The 19,197-nt window shown below is 35.1% G+C and overlaps 1 protein-coding gene across 2 annotated transcripts in view; it reads left to right on the plus strand.

Moving 5' to 3' along the window:
* The window catches only part of LOC118190727 (calcium/calmodulin-dependent protein kinase kinase 2-like), a 308,782-nt gene that overhangs the window by 250,448 nt on the left and 39,137 nt on the right, over nt 1–19,197 (plus strand). For both annotated transcript variants that reach the window (XM_085817571.1, XM_085817572.1), the window contains one exon: nt 13,735–13,853. In XM_085817571.1, the coding sequence (XP_085673697.1) occupies nt 13,735–13,853 (119 nt within the window). The remainder of the gene's footprint in view (nt 1–13,734; nt 13,854–19,197) is intronic.

Below are 19,197 nucleotides of genomic sequence, written 5' to 3' on the forward strand. Positions count from 1 at the left end.
GGATACCTCCTGGTAACTCTTTTCCGTAACTAAAGGTAAATAAAAATAAGTAGTTATAATTTATTAAAGAAAAAAATGGCAAATCAACTTCCGATTAATAAAGGGCCGATTAACAGGATATTTATTATTATGAAAATTATAAGATTAATAAAAACTGCAGTCAGATCTTAGTAGACATATTTCAAGCCAAATGATACGAAAAAACAACTGCTATGCTATTATTTCATCGTAGACAATGCCGCGTGGAAACTTTATTTTTTAAGTCGTGCACGAAGTACACTTACTGGAAACAATATACACGTCTTTGAGGTACTTATAAGAATAAATAAAAAAAATCTGGAAACTTTCAGATTAAGGGGCCTTTTTTTAAACGTTTTGTGGCTTACCTTTATTTATTAAATATCATGTTCTTCGCACTTAAACCATAAAATTCAATTCAACAGCAATATCTCGAAGTATTTAAAAAGAACATATCTTTAGAATTTCCGAAACACAGTCTCATGCGCTAGAGATAAAAAAAATTTTTTTTTTAATATATAGTGTTTCCATTGCTCGCTTTGAGATTGTTGAGTTTGTAAATTAAAAATTCGTTGAAGTTTTATAAACTATGGAATAGATTATAAAACGAATTCAAAATTTCAAATTAGGGCTTCCAGATGCCCATATTCAAGTGGAGGACTACATTATTCAAAAATTGATGTCTTTAGGTGCCGTTATTTTTTCTAAATGCGAGAAACATACATACATACATGTATGCATTCAGATTCTTCATTATTTAATTTCTTTAACTCTTTGAAGACCAAAACACCCCAGACGACCCTTCATTCAAACGACCACAACCGTCCGAAACAGCCGAAATTTCAATGTTCTTTTCTTCCTTTCCCCTAAGGTATGCAAGAGCAGGTGCAGTTTTCCCGAATGCATTGTATCAGTTTATTGCAGGGGTCGTAAAAGGATTTATTTATGGTTTCTTATCTTTATTTGTTAGGAAGTAGAAAGGGTGCCATTTAAAATCTTCACACCTCTTTGTGCGTTAATGGATGGGGAGGAGGGGAATCTGTGAATCTAGAAAGGCATTTTGGGCGATTCGGTATTTCAAGCATACAGGTTAGCGAAGGCTTTAATTTTCAAAGAGTTAAATATAATGCAGGGCTCTAATATTTAGTGGCAACAATTTCAAAAGTGAAACGCGGTTTTATAATGGACGACGCGAAATGCCAAAACAAAATTAATAGCCTTTCTGAGTAAATTGCCTGTTTATGCTAATAAATAATTTTTCCCTTAATTCACTTTTCTTTTTTGTGTTCAATGGCCAAAAATTTGTTTCTTTAGATTCCAATTATTTGCATTATAAACTTAAATACGACTGCACAATTCTTTTGTTTTTAAAATCAGAATAATATTCTTTATTGCTATCTGATAAAATTAAGTCATTTCTGGTGAAATAAATTACCAAAAAAAAGGGGGGGATTTATAAATAGTATATTAGTGCTAGCATTTAAGATGTTACTAAAAACCAATATTAATATCATTGTCTGGAATCAGCTGCGTCGATGAATAGATGCATAAACACATTATGGAAGGAAAGTTAAAAAGTTTAGTCGTTTTTTACCTCGTGTCTATTTTTACTGCAGCGACACTCGAACATTATTCAAATGTGTATTCAACTTCTCACTTGCATGCAAAACAGAACACATAAGAAAATATATCATATAATCTAGTTAAAAAATCGTTGCCATACATATCATAATAAAACGACAACGATATGTAACTGTAATAAAACAAATGAAAAGGTCAGTTGTCTCAAAGGATTCAGTGGCGCTTTCAATCAATTAATGCTCACCACTCCGCTCTGTGTGAGACGGAGTGGCAACAGTATTTCTTCTGCTATAGTTCGTAACACTCCTGCCGTTAAGATTAACAATATCAAAACTGTTAATGCAAAGGATGTGAATATAAATGCACTGCAATAAAATACTAACTATAACAAATAAATACTGAATAATATGCACTTGAATCATACACAGCACAGAGCAATAACCTGCTAATAACTACTCAAAATTTAGCAACAAATAAATGTTTATAGTATGAACGTACAAAAATCATTCTAGAGAAGTGGAGAAATACCTTTAAAATTTCCTTTTAATATATTTTGATTAGGCCATCTTACATTAAATACCCTTATCCTGTTATTCTTATCACAAAAAATCTCCTATTGTCCCCACTAACAATTTTATTGAGGATAAATTTTCTTCTTTTATTAACATAAAAGGTCATGACTGAACGTCTTCTGTGAAAAATTCCGCTGATGACGCTACTGTAGATTATTAAGGCAATAAAATTTCCACAATTTCCAGATTTTCTGCATGTACTGTGTAATTCTGTGCTATTTAGAAAGTTTATTTTCATTTATATCGGATAAATCTGGTTCAGCGAGGGATTACGGAGCAAAACGTGATCTGGGGTCAAAGTTTGAGAATAGTTGAAATCAGCTGAAACTGAAGTGAGAGATCTTGAGTTAAATACTCCTAGAATTTTTGTTAAAATAGTTAGGAAGTCTTCTAAAGTTAAGGGGAAACCCCTATACCGACAATGTTAAATTGGCCATTTCCGATGTACCTTTTCTCAAAATCTACTGTAGATACAAGCTTGAAATTTTTCTGTAATTAAAGTATACCTATCTGATTATACTGAAATGAGCTTTTGAAACATTTTGAATTTTAGAGTAAATTACAGAATATTTTGTTAGGCATAGTAAAATTTAGCACTTTTCTCACACAAAAAAAATTAAAGAATTTTTTTTTAAAGTTTATTTCAAAAAGCTCATTTCAGTAAATATTAGAGAACCTAATAAATAAGCCATAAAAAGTTTAGATACCTGCGAGCAGTAATTCCTGAGAAAAGGTACATCGAGTATAAAAAAATATCACGTTTGCAGAAACACGCGTTTTTATGTAAAAATCCTCATTGATCAAAGCAGTCGATGACAAATTAAAACTAGATTTTATTACAGTTCAAATTTTCATAGAGATTAAAGAGTGGTATTTTTAGAAAGGTAAAAGTGAAGAGAATTTGAAAATGCTAAAATCCGAAATCACAATTTTTTGAAGATTTTGGGGTTCCAACACCCCTGAAGTACTCATTATTAGCAACTCTTTTTAAATGACATTTGAACAATTTGATTCCAGCATCCCAAATTCTACCGAAATTTCGTGACCTGGGCGGAATGAATTTCCAGTCTATACCCGCAGGTTGCTAAATTGCTAAATTTGCTAAATTTTCATATAGACAGTCAACCAATTTTTGCCCCCCCCCCTTTTTTTTACATTAGTTTTATAAATGGTTTTGAATTATCACTATTTTCATAAAAGTGTTAGTATTATTATTCATATTTTCAACTTCTGGAGAAAAACCTTTTTAGACTTGCAATAAAAGATTGGATAGTTAGGTGTGTCACAAACTGTATGGCATTTTTGCTGATACTAATATACACTACGATGAAAGCCGGAACAAAATCTCAAAGCCTGAGGTAAATGAGGCACTAAAGTCACTTATTTCACGTTTGATTTGGAGCCCCTGCTAAGCATTTGCCTCAGGTGAATGGCCAGCAGGGACTCCAAATTAGCTGAAAAGTTTTCCAAATGCAATAAAAATACAAATATTATTGCTAACGTTCAGTTTTAAAACATACTAAAAAGCTGAATTTTAAAGTGGCATAAAAGTTATAAGAACGGTGTTACATTCTTCAGCACTTGCGTGCTTTTCCTTAATCAATCAATCAACTCAAATCAAGAAATTAATTAATTATTAAACAGTTTAATATTTAAAACGAGAAAAACAATTATTAACTCAAATTTTATATAATTTTCAGTTTTTTTTTGTTTTTTTGTTTTTTTTGTTTGTTTGTTTGTTTATATTTATGCATATCTCTCAGATTTATATAAGGAATCCAATGCTATATAATTGCAACGGGCTGAAATTAAATCTTTAAACAAATCAATTTAAAACTTTATGCTTGGTATTTAATGTTGCGAGAAACAGGTAAATAAAGTCTTGCAATCAAACACCTTTAAATGAACATGAAGCTGCAGGCTTAACAGAAAGATTAACGTAATTTCGAATCCCAATAACAACTTAACAGCTAACGATGTGCAACTTAACACGAACCAGTTTCCTTGAGGAAGTACTCTACGAAGACATTCCTCCCCTTAGGCAAATAGCCCTCATCTTGCTTTGACATACTGAATTAAACACATAAAATAGTAGAAGGATTACTTCTGTCTTTATTTATTTAACAGGAATTCATTAGAAACCCGTACGCAAGCAACTGTATGTGTTTCTGGAAAAGGAATGGGCATGGAAGTTACAGCATGTCATGTGGAAAGCCTGTGCAGTGATTCTTGGTGCTCATTAAATTTTTATTTTGAGTTCCTTAATTGGAAATTATACATTAAAAAGATTTACAAAGTCTTTGGAACTGAATACATAAGTTAAGCCTGCAACAACACACCAAAAGCAAATCAGGTTATAAAGTCTTCTTTTCGACTGGACCTTTTATTATCATTAGCCCTGAGCTTTGACTTGATTACCATTTAGGCCCAAAAAGAGGCCCGAGCCCAGAGCCTTAAATTTTTGTTGGACCTGAAATCCTGTAACTCCTCATAATTCTGCATTTCTGTCATGGAAGCGAGGAAAGTAATCATTCGGGAGCGCTAAAATGTCTCTAAACTGCTTTAAGGTGGCCTTCCTTTCTACTTGTTAATTAATATTTTGTTTGAAGGCTCAATGAATCCAGATCGAAACATGTGTATTTAAAGGCAATCATGCATAGCCGGCATTGGAATTTTGCTGCAGCTAAACTTCTAAAAGAGTCGAAGAATTTTCTTTAACGGAATTAAAGCTCTTGAAATGAGTAATGTCTGCTGAGCTATGATTAAACAATCATTTTGTAGTGAATTTCAGAACTGCGGATTTTATTACAATGAAGATATTTGAGTAATGTTAATGATTACTACGCCATTGCATTTTGTTTTTCGCTGTATAGTTACTCCTTTCTGCCTTCTTTATTTGTTTCTTTCTGCTTTGTTGCACTAAGCTGGAATTCATTTTAGTACTATTTTTCTAACCATGTAGTTTGCAACTGCTCGGTATTTATGGATATAGCTAAACTGGTGCTTGTTGTTATTCGCAAAAGATTCGGGAGATCAGCTCTAGAATAAGAATGGATGATTACTTTATAAAAGAATAAAGTTCTTTCTTATAAAGATACGTTGAAGGGTTAATATAAATGCCTTCAACCTTGCCATCAACACCGCATGAAGTAATAAGCATCGAACCACCAGTAAAAATATAAAGCCAATTACCTCTTCATAATATCAGGTATGAATCATATCTATGACAGTTACTCTGTTTGTATGAAAGTAAATAAATCGACAAATACTTTATTTTCATCAAACTGTTCTCTACTTCTGAGATAAAATATCGGAAATGATTTAAACAAAGAATATGTATAGGATTCAAACTCTTTAATTTAAATGTCTTTACCAAAGGAATACGTAACATTATGGTGCTGCCATCTAGTGACTATTATGATAAACAAACATTGTTTGGTCTTTTTTTTCCGTCGATTTCAAATAAAATCATGGATTTCATACAACTGAAAAATACAACATAAATTGAATTTGCATGCTAGCTGCCATAAATGACATTTAAAATAATGGCTCGAAATGTATCGTAATGAACGTTAAAGTAATATAATTTAATATTATCATTCTCGCGTCTGTGATTAAATTTGTTGATCATAGACTGTGATCAACAAATGATGACTATTGATCCTCTGTGGTGTTTTATTTGTTTGTTTATATATACTTCAAAGTTAATTTTGCCTTGTATTTTGACAATATCAGTCATGTTTCGTGCTTTATAGAGGAAAATATCTCATTATAATAACCACACATTTTCTGAATAATAACCACACATTTTTTACTACCACAAATTTTCTGGCGTAGCATAATTTGAGAAAGTCATGTTAATGATTTTTTGAGATATTTCAACGGTGAAAGATTTCTGTATCGTGTATGGAAACAATTATCGTCTAGGTAACAAAAGACACCTTTTTTTTATGTGCACTGGAATTATTTTCCGTGAAAATTCCGAAAGCTCAGGTTTTAATAAAAACGTACTTGTTTATATATATTAAAGCATATTCCGTCTTAAATTTTCAGATGATATGATGTGTAGATTTTTATAACTAATCAACAGTTAACAGTAATTGGTTGGGGGGGGGAGGTTCAAAACAAAAAGATCGATCCTGACACATCATTATTTATATTATTCCGTGAATGCTGTTTTACTTGCATACTTTTCTACGAGTATGATCAGCGGCTGTCTCTAGTTGGTTGGACTCAGAGTGCAGGTTTTTTTTTTTTGTTGTTGTTGTTGTTGTTATTGTTGTTGTTGTTAGTTAACAGAAGGCCTTTGGAAACTTTTCTGCGGGCCTAGTTCTCACGGCTAAATCCGATCGGTTGCTTCTGAGTTTTTCTACTTTCAGGGCTCATCATAAATCTCCTCGGCTCATCTTAGCTCGTTCTATTCAATCTGTTTTCTTTTTACTTTGCTCCACGGTCTTAAGTAAGCCGGATATTTGCCACATCGTAAAAACAATCGTTGTGTGTAACTCAACGGAAAAAAGAAAAATGGTATTTTATAACCAAGACCGGCGCCAGAACATGCGCAATCGACGTGACGCCGAGTTTAGGGCCTGCGAAATTTTTAGAATTTAGGAGAGAACGAGGTGATAAAATTTTGGAGTCGCAGAATTTGCATCGGACGGCAAAATATCAAGTGCCACAATTATAACCCAATTATGAGAAATTAGCTGTTCTACGTAATCTAAATTCTTTTTAACGCCCTTAAATTCATAAACCGTTTTATAATGTATTGAATAAAGCACCAATTCGCTTATCATTTTTAAATAGGGTGCTTTATAGCAGGGTTTTTTAAACTATGGCTCGCGACGTCGCTGGACCTTCAGCAGGGGATCGCCAAAAAGTTTAGCAGTTTTGATATTTCTTTAACTTATTATAATAATTTTACAATAACCAAATATTTTTACACAATGTATCTGAAAATAGATAAAGATAAGACAATACAAACAAAGTAAAAAACGAAAACGTTTCGACGCATTCTATTTATAATATAAACGTTAATTTTCCTTACTTCGCACATGACGCTCGCGTTTCGTCTGTTACTTATTTAAAATTTTCACATTGTTCTCTGTCTTAAAATTAGAAGTTAAAGTTAATGACCTAAAACTGCAATTGTATATTACAGTAAGAAGTAAAAATTTGACAGTTTCACTCACGCGTGTATCGGATTTGCGCAATACTTATGGCGTCCCACAAAATTTTTGTAAATATTATGGTGTCCTGGGGGTTAAGAAAAAATCTCAGTGGTAAAAGGGATCGCCATTGAAAAAAGTGTAAGAAACCCTGCTTTATAGTATTTCGTAAAATATGAATATTGCACTGAAATTTTATGATTTTTTTCCTATCGTTTAAATAAAGCTAAATATTAATTAAAACTTTTGTATCTTATTATCTAATTAGTCCATTTCCAGACTAAATTATTTTTTTTCAAATACATTTGTAAAATAAACTCAATTTGTGTATAAAATTACAAAAAAAAAAAATTTAGCCTGGGTGAAAAAAACCTTTTTTGCTTGTACGAATTTAAGGAAGTATTGTAATCGCGAAAACTTTCGGGTTGCAAATTTTAACGGAAGTATCCATTTTGACGTTCCCGAACCCATTTTAACTACTGTATCTACGTATGGACAGAATAAAGGAATTTTTATTCCAAAACGGATTTTAAAATGGATTTTAAATAGGATTCAAAATGGATTTTTCGTAACGTATGTAGGTACTTATCTCGCATAACTCAATGATTAGCTTCAGAATATTGAAATTTTGTGCATGGGACACTATAACATCTAAATATGCACTTCCCTTTTTTATTGCAATCGGCAGTATCAAAAGCTTATATATACGTATATAGACAAAAGTAAGAAATTTAGAACTTATTTTATGCGAAAACTAATACTTTGAATAATTAATTTTTTAAATAAATAATTTTTGTAATACTATATATATATATATATACACACCCATATAGGTAGATATATAGATATATGTACCTATATATGTATACATGTAAGATATAACAAAATATGATAGCTGTTTCAAAAAATAATTGGCGATCTCAAAATTAACATTCTAAATTTGATGATCTGCCCCTAAATTCATCTCTTCTCACAGGTTCCAGATTTTTCTATCTTACGTAACGTTTTAATGCAGATACCTCTTGTCCAATCAAATTAATTGTAAACCAAAACTCTGAACTGAAACTTTTCCGCTTCCCAACCTTCTTCCTCTGAAGTGCTAAGACACTCTCCTTTTTTTTTTTTTTTCGCATAAGCTCACCTGCTGGTAAGACGCTTTTCATCCATGCTGCTGCTTACTTGATTAAGATGACATCGTACTTCAAACTGGAACTTACTGTATTCAAATATAAGTAGGAAACATGTTATCTGAAAAAGGATGGTTTGATATACTAAAAAAAAAAAAAATAAAGATTGTGATTTTTCAAAATGCATTGTGCTAAATTGCGTCATCATGCTTTCCAATGTGCCACCTTCAAGCCACTACGGTCTTCTCGGTCATCTGCGCAGTATTTCAGCTGTTAAAAAATCCACTGTTTTCATCTACGCATTTTAAAATCATATATATGTAAGATAAAAAATGTATGAATCAGAATTATAATATAACTATAAACATAAATTCCTCCTCTCTATTCTAAAATCGTAATAACTTATCTGCATTGCGTCATTCAAATTAATCATGCGATCTTACATAACCGTTAATACCAGATGCCTCTTGACAACCAATCACCGAATTGTAAACCAAAACTTTTCTCTTCGCGTGCTTCTATCTTTCATAACTACGCACTTCAGCTTTTGCTCTGTGCTGTGCTAAGATGTAATTTCGCTGGCTTGCTTTCTATCTCAAAAATATCAAAAATGTAAATCTTCTGTGGAAAGGCACGACTAGAGTGCCAAGTGATTGTGGCCACAAATATCAATTGGAAATAAAAATGGAATTAAAAGTGCCTCGACTGCCAAGTTCTTTAAATACTACGCAATCAAAATTCTTCAATATGGATCTAATCACGCATCTACAGTGTTCCATCGTTTTCTGTGCTTTTATCATGACATATATATATATATATATATATATATATATATATATATATATATATACCCACTTCCCTTACCCGGCTTAAAATACCTTACCTGCCCTTTATTCTCGCAATCGTTGCTTGTAAACATTTACTTCCACTAGCAGAAGTATTTTAAATAACGAAAATTTTCATGGTATGACAGTTTCAAATTTTAAAATAAATTTCTCTTGGGCGAATAACGAAATTAAACTTTTAATTCAGTCACCCGCAGTTTGGGAGAGTTTAATTATTTGGGAAATTACATTAGTTTATTTGGGAGTTTAATTATTTGGGAAATTTCATTAGTATATTTGGGAGTTTTATACTCGTTATGAAAAATAGAAATACCAAAAGTTTGATTACTGTACGACAAAAGTTAGCCGGGATATTTAATTTCAAAATTTTTAGTTTTTGATGTCATTTTCGACTTGCATTGAGGGATCAGTTAATTAAGTGTGAATAATTCGAGGAAATAAGTTTAATCAAGTGCGGGAAAAAATAGCATAGCTACTCTGTAGGTGTACTTAAATAGTAATTATAAAAATGGTTCGACGTATTATGTTGCAAATGTCAAGAATGCTAAAGAGACTAGTAATAGTAATAGTCGAGAATGCTAAAAGACAAGTAAAAAGAGACGAATGCTAAAGAGACGAGTATATATATAGATGCAAAAATACCTAAAAAGTCCGTGCATTATTCAGATATTTGCACATGATAGTTTTTATGGACTCGCTTTCACACAATGAAATATGGAGAAGTAGTTTATATTCTCATTATGCGCATACTAGTTTGCTTAATTTCTCAGTTCGATGTTCATTATAATTTGCAAGATCACAATGTATCGCACTTGGAATTTCGTACGGAATACGCTTCTATTCTGCATTACATGTTGTTTTGTGGACTGACTTCGTGGTAGCTGAGTGAGTGAGACTCTTACATGACCTGGCAGATCTACTATCTCCGGATTGCAGTTGTGTTGATAGTCTGACATATCTTGTCCACAGTCACATCATTTTATGTAATAAAGCGTCTGTGAGTGCCCACATTATTGAAGCACTGACGTATGTGAGGGGCGTTAATGATAGGGCATTGTTGCAAGTAGTATTGTGGCCATCTGCTTTGCAGGCGCACGTTACTGTTTCCGAAATCCCAAACGATAAAGCGGAAACAATCAGTGGCCCGTTACAAAGTTGGTGATTTGTGGACACGTGTTTATGAAGTTTGTCTTTTGGAAAGAAGTTGTGTGTACGTCTCCCGGTGTCACCCAAATTCCATTCCCGATGCCATATCTAGGTGGCTTTTTTAAGTAGCTGCTTTTCAAATAAGAGGAAAGTGCCAGAATGTTAATTTCATCTGCATTTATGTTGCTGTTTGCCTCTTTAGTAAGTTTGTAGGCTATTAGATTGCCTATCAGGTTGGTTGGTTGTTGGTAACGAGGACGGGGACGCCTGATGTCTAACATAGGTAAACAGGCATGTGTCCCGCGCCCTCCACTAACCGGGAAAAACTCCCTGAGGCCTCAACAGGCCGCCTCGGGAGCTTTTTAGGATGTTAATAAGAACATTTACATGGCCATACAAGGGCAGATTGCATTTGTTTTACTGTTTTGACATTTGTTGTTGCAATTTGCTATGGTAAGTTTGTATATTCGTAATAAAATTCAAATAAAAATACAAATTAAAAATACAAATACAAAAATACAGTTACAAAATAATAGGATTAAAATACAGGCTCATAGATAAAAAAAATATTATGTATTATGCATATACAGAAGAGGAAACGTTAAATACATGGTGGAAACATTTGACTGTACATTATTATGCAAATTTTAGGAGTAGACTTATGTGTCTGCGGATGTGGAACTACACTGGTGTGCAAAATTTAAGCAACAGGTGTTCTTTTTGGCATAACTCCACAAGAAATCATCTGAGAGACATGAAATTCAGAAATGAGAGAGCGCATTTTGTATTTAAAAGCTGACGAAAGCATAATTCAAAAAAAAATGAATACAATGCATACAGTATAGAATCAAGCAAAAACAGGCTTTATTGAACTCATAGTATTGTAACACATGATTGTCTGTACAAGAGGAAGAACAACAAGCAGATGTTCCTTAGTATGGGATATCCCCTTCCCTTACTGCAATGGTTGCTTCGCATCGTCTGTCCATACACAGCACCAGATTGTCCAACAGATCTTGAGGTAAGAGTGCCCATTCCTCAATCAGCATCTGTTTCAGTTATTGTGTGTTCCCCGGAGGATGTAAATGTGCCACAAGGCATTTTCCCAAAGCATCTCACACATGTTCTATGTGATTTAAATCGGGAGTACGCTGGCCAATTCATTCGAGTGACATCTTCACTTTTCAGTAGCTTCTGAACAGCAGGAGGCCAGTGTGGCCGTGCATTGTCATCCATAAAAACGAAGTCTGCTCCAAATGCACCTCGGAACAGACGCTAATGGGAAAGTATCACCTCCTGGTAATAGCGATCTCCAGTTATAGAACTTCTGTCGAAAACGTGGAGCTCTGTCTGCCCATTCAGCATAATGCCTCGCCAGACGAGATCTCCAGGACACTGTAATGGTCTCTTTGCGTGATGTTACTGAGATTAAACCGTGTCCTGACCTCTCTCCAAATCAATTGCCGTTGAGAATCACTTGTAGTACTAAAATGACTCTCATCTGTAAGGAGGGCATGACTCCATTGATGAGATGCCCAGTTTTTACGCTCCTTGCACCACTCTAAACGTTGGCGCAGATGGCCAACTTTCAAAGGGATGCAGCGATATAAATTTCTATATTTCGGTATAAATTTCCATTAACTAACATAAATCATTAATGTAATGTTCCAAATAAAATTATTTAGTTTAAATGGTGCATTTTTAACTCATGGAGGAGGTGTTTACTGTTTTCAATAAGCGGTGGATTTTCTGGCAAAATAAAAACGATTGCCATTTTAGAGAATTTCTTGAAAGCTTCGTGCGCAATCGATCTGATGAAATAAATGCACAGCTGGTGGCGGCTAATATTTCAGTAGTTAGTTTCACTTTGTAACTCTAGGGAGGCGAATGACTCATTAGTATTGGAACGAATAACCAGCCTTTGCCGTATGCAAGTTTGAATGGAAAAAACTACGCACTCAGCCGACTTAAGAGTACATAAGACAAGATATCGCTTCGAACCGACGTCTTTTTTTACCGTTACGATTCTGGGGGGAAACTTCACCTGTGAAGTTTGCTATTTCTAGACTTTTCTGATTCGTGCTTTTTACTCCATTTTCGGGTGCGAGTACGGAGACTGGGATTGATTATTCTGCCTGAAGGAAGTGAATTTTGGTGAGTTTCTGGTCGTTCAACGAATGTCCTGTAGGAAGGAAGGCCTGATACCGAGTAAATATGCTGGAGATTTGTCGTAGTGTTGCTGGCATAGCCTGTCTCAACGTTATGTTTCTTTTATATAGTTAGTTGTCAGATGTCGTTTCCGATTTTATTTTGTTTATGTTATATGGTATTTCTTCCGCCTTCTAGGCATGGCTTCGTGGTGTGAGGGTCTGCAGCTGGGCACGTATTCCAGAGGTCCGTGGCTCGATTCCCGGCGAAGGTGTTGCATATATTTCATCTTGCCTGCTTCCAAAAAAAATCCTAATGGCTCTACAGTGGCGCCCGAACTAAAAGGGTGTTGGATGATGAGTCTCCACACCCAGGATTTGGCGATTGGTCCCCTAAAATACCCCAGCCCCCTTTAAAAGGGAGAGTATATAAGGTATTTCTCCCGCCTTCTTGGCATGTCTTCGTGGTGTGGAGATCTGCACGCTGGGCGTCCGTGTGCAGGTGTCCGCGATTCGATTCCCGGCGAAGGCGTTGCTAATTTTTCATCTTTCCTGTTTCCAAAAAAATACCTAATGTCTCTATAATGTTAGCTTACTAATTTTTGTTAGTTAAATGGGCCGTAATAACTAATGGTTCAGTCGTTAAGTTCTTAAGTAATTAAGTTTTTTCCCCATTAGGTACTGCTAATTTGAATAACGTTGTTAATATATGACTCTAATATATTCTTTAGCCTGAATTACAGATTAATGAGATTAATTCATAAGCCAGTTGGCCAATCATATGTGTTTAGCTTAAAAATTATTTTAGGCTTTAAACTGGAATCTACGTCCTGGATGCAAAATTAAAAGAAAATAAAAATCGTAAACCTTCGAAAAATTCCATAATCGCAGTTTTTTTTAATTTGCGATTTTTGTATTTTTTAAAGCTAATTTTGTAACTTTTTGAAATTTGATGGTAAACTCTTCGTGTTATTAGACTATAATCTTAAATTTTTAGAAAGCAGAGCACTGGCTGCCTTAGTTCAATTTAAATAATACATGTTATCTTATACTTTAAATGTTCAATACTTTAACGAATGGTGCCTTGTTATGCTTTTGGTTGCTGTTTCTAAATTTTATCTTTCTTGTAGGTAGGGTGCCACCTTCTAGAGATGGTCAGAAATCTCGCATTGGTCCTCTTGCACAGATATACAGAGAAATTGCTATACTGAAAAAGCTCAACCACCCCAATATTGTTAAATTGCACGAGGTAAGATTATTAACTCATTTTCAAAATTTAATGTTACGCGTCATTTGTTATGCACTTTAATGAAGTAAATCAAACAAAACAGATGGATTCGTGAAGTAATTAATGCTTCATGCATTGTTAACATTCAAGAAGGTGACAGCAGTATTAGTGATATAAAATTATTCATATAGGCAAATGTTTGTATACAAATGAATGCACAATGAAAATATTAAAAAATGGTACAACAAATGGGTTCGTACAGACAATGTCCATTGTTTTGCGATACATAAATTCAGAAAAGTTTTTGTTAAACTTGGGAAACAAAATAAACCAAATTTTCAAAAGCTTTTGTACAGTTGATTTAGAATGAAGAAATAAATCTGGTAATAAATACATATTTTAGGCTGTTAGTTAACGGTTCTTATTTAAAATCAGTAATGATGATGCGCTTGTTTTTGTGTTGTTGGGACTAACCTCGCTTGTCTGACATCAGATCAAACCCACGAAATTCCTTGGCAAGGTAGGTGGCAATATTGCGCCCTGAGCTCCATACAGCTGATAGTATGACTTTGCTCATTTCTCCCCCCCCCCCCGATTTGAAGGAGAGCACCCGGTGGGGCGCGGGTCCGAAAGTCTCCCACCCCTCCAACCCCTTCACCAACCTCTCGAGGGGACTTTCTGCTCGCCGCACATATAGGTTGCCTCCTTGCCGCACAGACGTTGATTTTTCCGTTAAATCCTATGTGATATATCTGACTTCGAATCTAAAATTTTCTGAAGAACACAAAACCTTGTCTAAAACTTAAAGGTTTATTCAACTGCAACTTCAAAAATTGTGAAAACGTAACATCATAAACGAAAACTTAACATCTTAGGTGGAAACATTCAGAATGCTTTAAAGTAACAGCTATGCCGGCACGGTGAAGAGCACTTTCTTTTAAAAGACAAAATCCACCTAGCCTTTTCGGCATATATCTCCATTCGCTGGATTCAGACTTCAGCTCCTACGTGTTTTGGACTTAAACGGCCGGACTGGAACTAGAACAGAACTGGATCAGGACCGGAACAAGACGGGAACCGGAACAGCACTAGATCCGGAACAAGACGGGAACCGGAATCTATCATCCCCTGGCTTCTCCCCCGGCCAGGTCTACTCTGGCTCGAACTAAAATGAACTGCGGTGCCACTAAGGAAAGCACTTTCTTTTATTAACGGCGGTTGCCGTTACTACAGGCGATTATGCAAATATTTAACATCCTTCCACCTAAGGGGGAAAAAAAGTGAACTTTCACAACAATGTAAAACAATTGTAAAGAGCCTTAATATGCCAGTCTGTCTGGCGGAGTTACAGTTCTACCGGATCGTGTTACAGGTCTCACAGATTTATCATCTACGTTGAGTTTAAGTTCAGACAACGAATCTTGTTTTTCATTCTGCAGCTTCACGGGTACATCATTTTGCGCTTCCTCTAAAGGATACAGAGTTCGAACTGCTCTAAGCAAAATTCCATTTCGGGTCTTTACTCTTGCAAGCCGATTTATTCCATCAGGTCCTGGAAGAAGTTCTATGATCCGACCAAGTTGCCAAAAAAGTCTTTTGTCACTACTACCGATCAAAACGATATCATCTAATTTAATAGTAACTTTCCTTTCAGCTCTTTTATGCGAAACCTTGAGAATTCCCAAATATTCTTTACGAAACCTATTTTTAAATGCTTCTCGTACAGTTTGAATATACTGAAATCTTCTTTGCAAATTATTTGATTTAATACCGTATTTTATATCCCGCAAACTAGTAGTTCTAATTTCTTTTAAAAAGTCGGCAGGAGTTAGAGCTTTAAATTCAGGATCGGAAGGAATTACTGCCAACGGTCGGTCATTAAGAATCGCTTCACAGTCACACAGTATCGTGTACATTTCTTCATAATTTAAACAAGCATGTTTAAGAACTTGCTTCGTCATTCCGATAAGACGTTCCCACCAACCACCCCACGATGGAGCACCAGGGGGAATAAATTTCCATGTTATTCGCTCATTGGCTGCCTGCCGATTGATTTGTTCAAAATCTATTAGTTTGAATGCATTTGAAGCACCTACAAAATTAGTTCCATTATCACTGTACACAGTTGTGGGTTTACCTCTTCGCGACACGAACCGATGAAAAGCCTGAAGAAACACTTCTGTAGATAGAGAAGTCAGCAACTCCAAATGGACCGTTCTATAAACGGCGCATGTAAAAACACAAATACATGCCTGTTCTTTGTTTCTCAACAATAAAGGACCACAAAAGAACAGACCCGTTACTTGAAATAATGCTGAATCATTTACTCGCTCTATTGGCGGTGGGGCTGATATGTGGCCAACAAGTACAGCAGAATATCTCTTGCAAGTAATGCATTTACTCAAAACAGAACGCACAGTTCTTCTGCCAGATAACAACCAAAACTTTTCCCTTAAGGTATTCAGTATATATTGTACACCTGCATGTCCTTTCTTTTTATGTTCTTCCCTTTTTACCCATGCAAGTACAGTATTTGAATCTGTCCAGAAAAAAGTACTTCTGGCCTCAAAGTCTTTTAGAACGTCTGCAGCAAGACGAGATGCAATAGTTGCTGCTAACAATTCTAATCTTACAATAGTCGTTTCCTTTTTACCACAAAAGAAAACTCTAGACCTAGCCTGAAGCAACTGGACTTTAACTGATTCTGGTTCTTCTACACGAATGCAAACTACTGCCGCATACGCTGCTTGACTGGCGTCACAGAAAACATGTATTGAACACTGTTTTGGCTGATATTGTATCCACCTTGGAATTTTAACGTTTTTCAAAAGAAAAATGTCATTTACCCATTTCAAAAATTTACTTTTAATTTCAGTGTTAACTTCTTCGTCCCATTTTACTTTTGTTTCCCATGTACGCTGTAATAACATCTTGGGTAATATAAGGACTTGACATGTTATACCGATGGGATCAAATACTTTATAGGCTATTGCCAAAATACTTCTTTTCGTGACTTTCTCGAAACAAAGATTTTGCAAATTAGCAACATTTATTTGAAGAGTATTCCCATAACAAACCTAATACATTTGCAATAGTTTCGGTTTCTAAACTACAGTCGGTATATTCCCAACCCCGTAATTCAAATTTTCGTTCTGCCATAACATCTGAAGATACTTTCATGAAGCGCTGTAATTCATTTTCACTTCCGACACTTGTTACACAGTTATCAGCATAGAAACTATTCATTAATTTAACAATAATGTCGGAAGGATATTTTACATCTGCATCATTTTTCTCTAAAATTGAATTTAAGTGATATTGAATAACAGCTCCAAGTAAAAATGGACTACTGGTTACACCAAATACGACTCGACAATGACGAAAATGCTTCAAGCCATCTTTACCCTTTATCCAAAGAAATCGGAGGAAGTTTCTGTCACTAGAATTCAGGCCAATTTGTAGAAAGGCCCTACGAATATCAGAAATCACCCCTATTTTTTCTTGGCGAAATCTATTTAAGATTGTAGGAATAAATGCAATAAGGTTTAATCCTTTTTCGAGACAATCGTTGAGACTCGGAGAACCCTTTGCTTTAGACGAAGCGTCAAATACTGGCCGTAACTTCGTAGTACTATGTTCCTTAACAACATGTCTATGTGGCAAATAATGATGGGGTAAATCTAGCCCTCTTTGAGCCATTCTTGGAATATATTTTGATACTCTTGGCGAAGATTATCCAGTTCAAGTTGCCTAATCGTACCGTGCAACCTTTTAAGCGATAACTCAAAATTATCCGACAGGGGAGGGTGCCCTTCCAACTAAGGCAAAGACACTACAAAGCGGTTATCTTCTATTTTTACAGTATCAAGAAAATGTTGCCTGGTAGCCTCATACAATTCCAATTTACTCTTTTGTTCGGATGGGTCCGTAATACCAAGCGAGTTGAGGGCCCATAAATCAGAAATACAAGCCTCTTTATTCAACATTGAAGTAACTAAGAATGTTGAACCTTCACTATTCAACTCCCCGGTTTTTCCCATAACCGTCCATCCTAACTTTGTCTCAATAGCTACAAGACCGTTTGAAATTTGTTTACGATATTCCCGTTAATAATCGTCCTGCAACATCGGCTCCTATTAAAATTTCTATAGGTCCTTCTAAACGATTTGTTAAACTTATTCCACAGTCAGCAAGCTCTTTAAGCCATATTCCTTGTCCAATAGAAGGTATATTATTACAAATAACAGGCTGACTTAACGTATCAAAATTACAGCTGTACGAGCCAGACGTATTAGATAAATGAATTTTGTAAACTTTATGTTCACGCAAACTGGTCGTTGTACCGCCAAATAATGCGTGGCTAAGGTATTCCTTTACCGTATACCTATAACCCATATCTTGAGCTGTGCTTTGCAGAATATATGACCTTTGAGAACCAGTATCAATTATAGCTCGAGCCGAACGAGATTTTTTATCTCCTTTAATTATTACTCTTATTGTTTGCAGCAAAACTTTAGGAGACCTTGAAGAAATGTTGGCGAGTGTTTCAGCCTCATTTGGAGGCTGTTTCGTTGCCCTTGTCTCACTCATTTGTGAATGGCCCTTACATAGAAAAATATGATGCCTTTTACCGCATGTAAAGCAAACTGTTTTTAATCTACACCTCCTGACAGAATGTCCAGATTTCAGACACAGATAACAAGAGCGTGTCCTTTGGACCAAAACTTCTCTTTTCGACAACGATAAGTTACGCGCCTGAAAACATTCCGCAAAACCATGATTTATACTGGAACAAAATATGCAGCCTTTTCTAGCTTCATGAGAAGAAGTAAATAGTTCAGCTGCCGTAGGTTTTAAGTGAGGTTCTCTTATCTTTAAATCCGAATTTCCTTTCTTATTACCGAGAGCCAATCGATCGAAAACATTAAAAGATTTAGCTGCTAAAGAAATTCTTTCCTCGCTTTCAACCTCACCGCGCAAGAAACATAAAAGACGCTCAAGGTCAGATTCCCTTTCTCTTAACTCGGCGTTTTCGCCGGTTAAACTTTCTGATCCTTTACGCGAAAACCTAAATCTCTCCCACGTTTTTAAGACTTCATTCGGCAATGCTGATTCTACCAATGGATATAATATCGCGCAATATTTGCCTCTATTTATTCCCAATATCTCCAAGGCTCTTAGATTAGATTCGAGTTCATCGTATAGTTTCCGCAAAGAGCGTGTATTTTGTTTTTGAATAACAAGGGTTAACAAATCACGAATATAAATCTCCGTTAGTAATTCTTTGTTACCAAAACGCGTTTGCAATGCTTCAATTGCGCTCTTATAACTATCGCAGTTGGCGGAAAGCTTTTAACTACCGCAT

This window comes from Stegodyphus dumicola, chromosome 5 (genome assembly GCF_044657685.1).
Source record: "Stegodyphus dumicola isolate Sdum_Otavi_A_Nest chromosome 5, ASM4465768v1".
NCBI lineage: Eukaryota > Metazoa > Arthropoda > Arachnida > Araneae > Eresidae > Stegodyphus > Stegodyphus dumicola.